The 1,540-nt window shown below is 46.6% G+C and overlaps 1 protein-coding gene across 1 annotated transcript; it reads left to right on the forward strand.

Annotated features, from left to right (window-relative positions):
* Positions 1 to 201: 201 nt before the first annotated feature.
* Pmar_PMAR000516 (retrovirus polyprotein, putative) lies at positions 202 to 1,435 on the forward strand (the record flags this gene model as incomplete). Its single annotated transcript, XM_002768707.1, has 1 exon — positions 202 to 1,435. A coding segment is annotated over one exon (1,234 nt), but the record flags the coding sequence as incomplete, so codon positions are not given.
* Positions 1,436 to 1,540: the final 105 nt, after the last annotated feature.

Below are 1,540 nucleotides of genomic sequence, written 5' to 3' on the forward strand. Positions count from 1 at the left end.
GTATCATCATCGTCTGATCTGTATACTTGTGTTAATGTCGCTATCAACTCCCAGGAAAAGCCTCCACTTTGTTTGCCAAGCCGACATGAGATCGTTGAGAGCCAGCGTCGTGATCTTATTATCAGCCAGATCATTCAAAATCTACCGCAAGGTGGAGATGATAGCCTCTATAAATTAGACCGCATCGATGGTGCTTTACTAATGGTTGCTCCATATCCTGATGCCTGGGATATACCGGAAGATGTGGAGAAGTTGGTAATACCTAGTGAATACCAACTAACATTTCTTCGTTACTTCCACATCCAACCTGATAGTGCCCATCGAGGACGCGAAGCCACGCTTTCGAGTGTTGGTCGCTCATTCTGGTGGTCTAATATGGCAAAAAGTGTGAAGAGTTTCTGTAAGCACTGTTTAGGCTGTCAGTTGAGGAAGAGCTCTCATGATCCACTGGTCGGTCGACTCAGAACGTCCATCTATACTAAGCCGTTCTCCGCTATTGGCGTCGACTTGATCGAAATGCCGCCAGGTGAAAGTGACGTTGAGGGGCATCCGTATCATTTCATCTTCCACGCGGTCTGTCTATTCTCCAATTATGTTATTACTCGTCCGCTTCGATCTAAGAGTATGATGGACGTAGCAAAATGTCTATTCAATGAGGTTATCTGCCATCATGGTTACTTTGGTACGATTCGTTCAGATCGTGGGAAGGAATTTTGTAATTCCCTACTTGATGAATTGTATAAGTTCGGAAATGTTGAGGTTCAGCGAACTTCGTCGCTGAGAGCGCAGTTCAATGGCCAGTGTGAGCGTGCTCATAGATTCCCGATGGATGCTCTTGCCATACTCTGCAGCGGTCGTGAGGATCGATGGCCACACTTCTTGCAGCCGGTTACATTCGCTCATAACACGAATCCTGGTAATGGCCGGTTATTTTCGCCGTATTTTATTACTCATGGTGGTCGGAATCCACCCACTCTGCCTGACCTCTTGTTGAAGAGTGGCAGTGATTCTTCATGCGAGCCTTCAGATCTGGAGATAGATTCTATGGCAGTTGATATGGTGGAATCTATGAAGACTGCCCACGTATGTGTCCGTCTTGCCCTCCTAGATGCTCGCTTGAAGGCGAAGAACAAGTATGATAAAAACCGATCCGTACCGGACTTCGTTGAGGGGGATTTTGTTGGCCTACGGGCTCCGCCACGACGATCGAAGCTGAGTTTGAAGTGGCGCGGTCCTTATATTGTAAGTGATCCTTGCAACAATACCGTACTTCTCAAAAGTGTTCCTCATGGACCTCCTACTACCGGTACTCGAGTCAATGTGGATAGATTGATTCACTTGAACTTATCTGGGGACCTTAACTCCACTATTGTCGAAGGGTCTGTCATTGATAACCAACATGGTCTTGTTAATCTTCCCGCTATATCAGAAGCTGGTAATATTATCGATGACCCTCATATTCCTGTACCGACTGTACCGGTGCCGATAAAGAAGTCTCCGATACCGTCTACGGGAGAACCCAATGTCTCCAACATCGTAG

This window comes from Perkinsus marinus (assembly GCF_000006405.1).
Source record: "Perkinsus marinus ATCC 50983 genomic scaffold scf_1104296967412, whole genome shotgun sequence".
NCBI classification, from domain to species: domain Eukaryota; phylum Perkinsozoa; order Perkinsida; family Perkinsidae; genus Perkinsus; species Perkinsus marinus.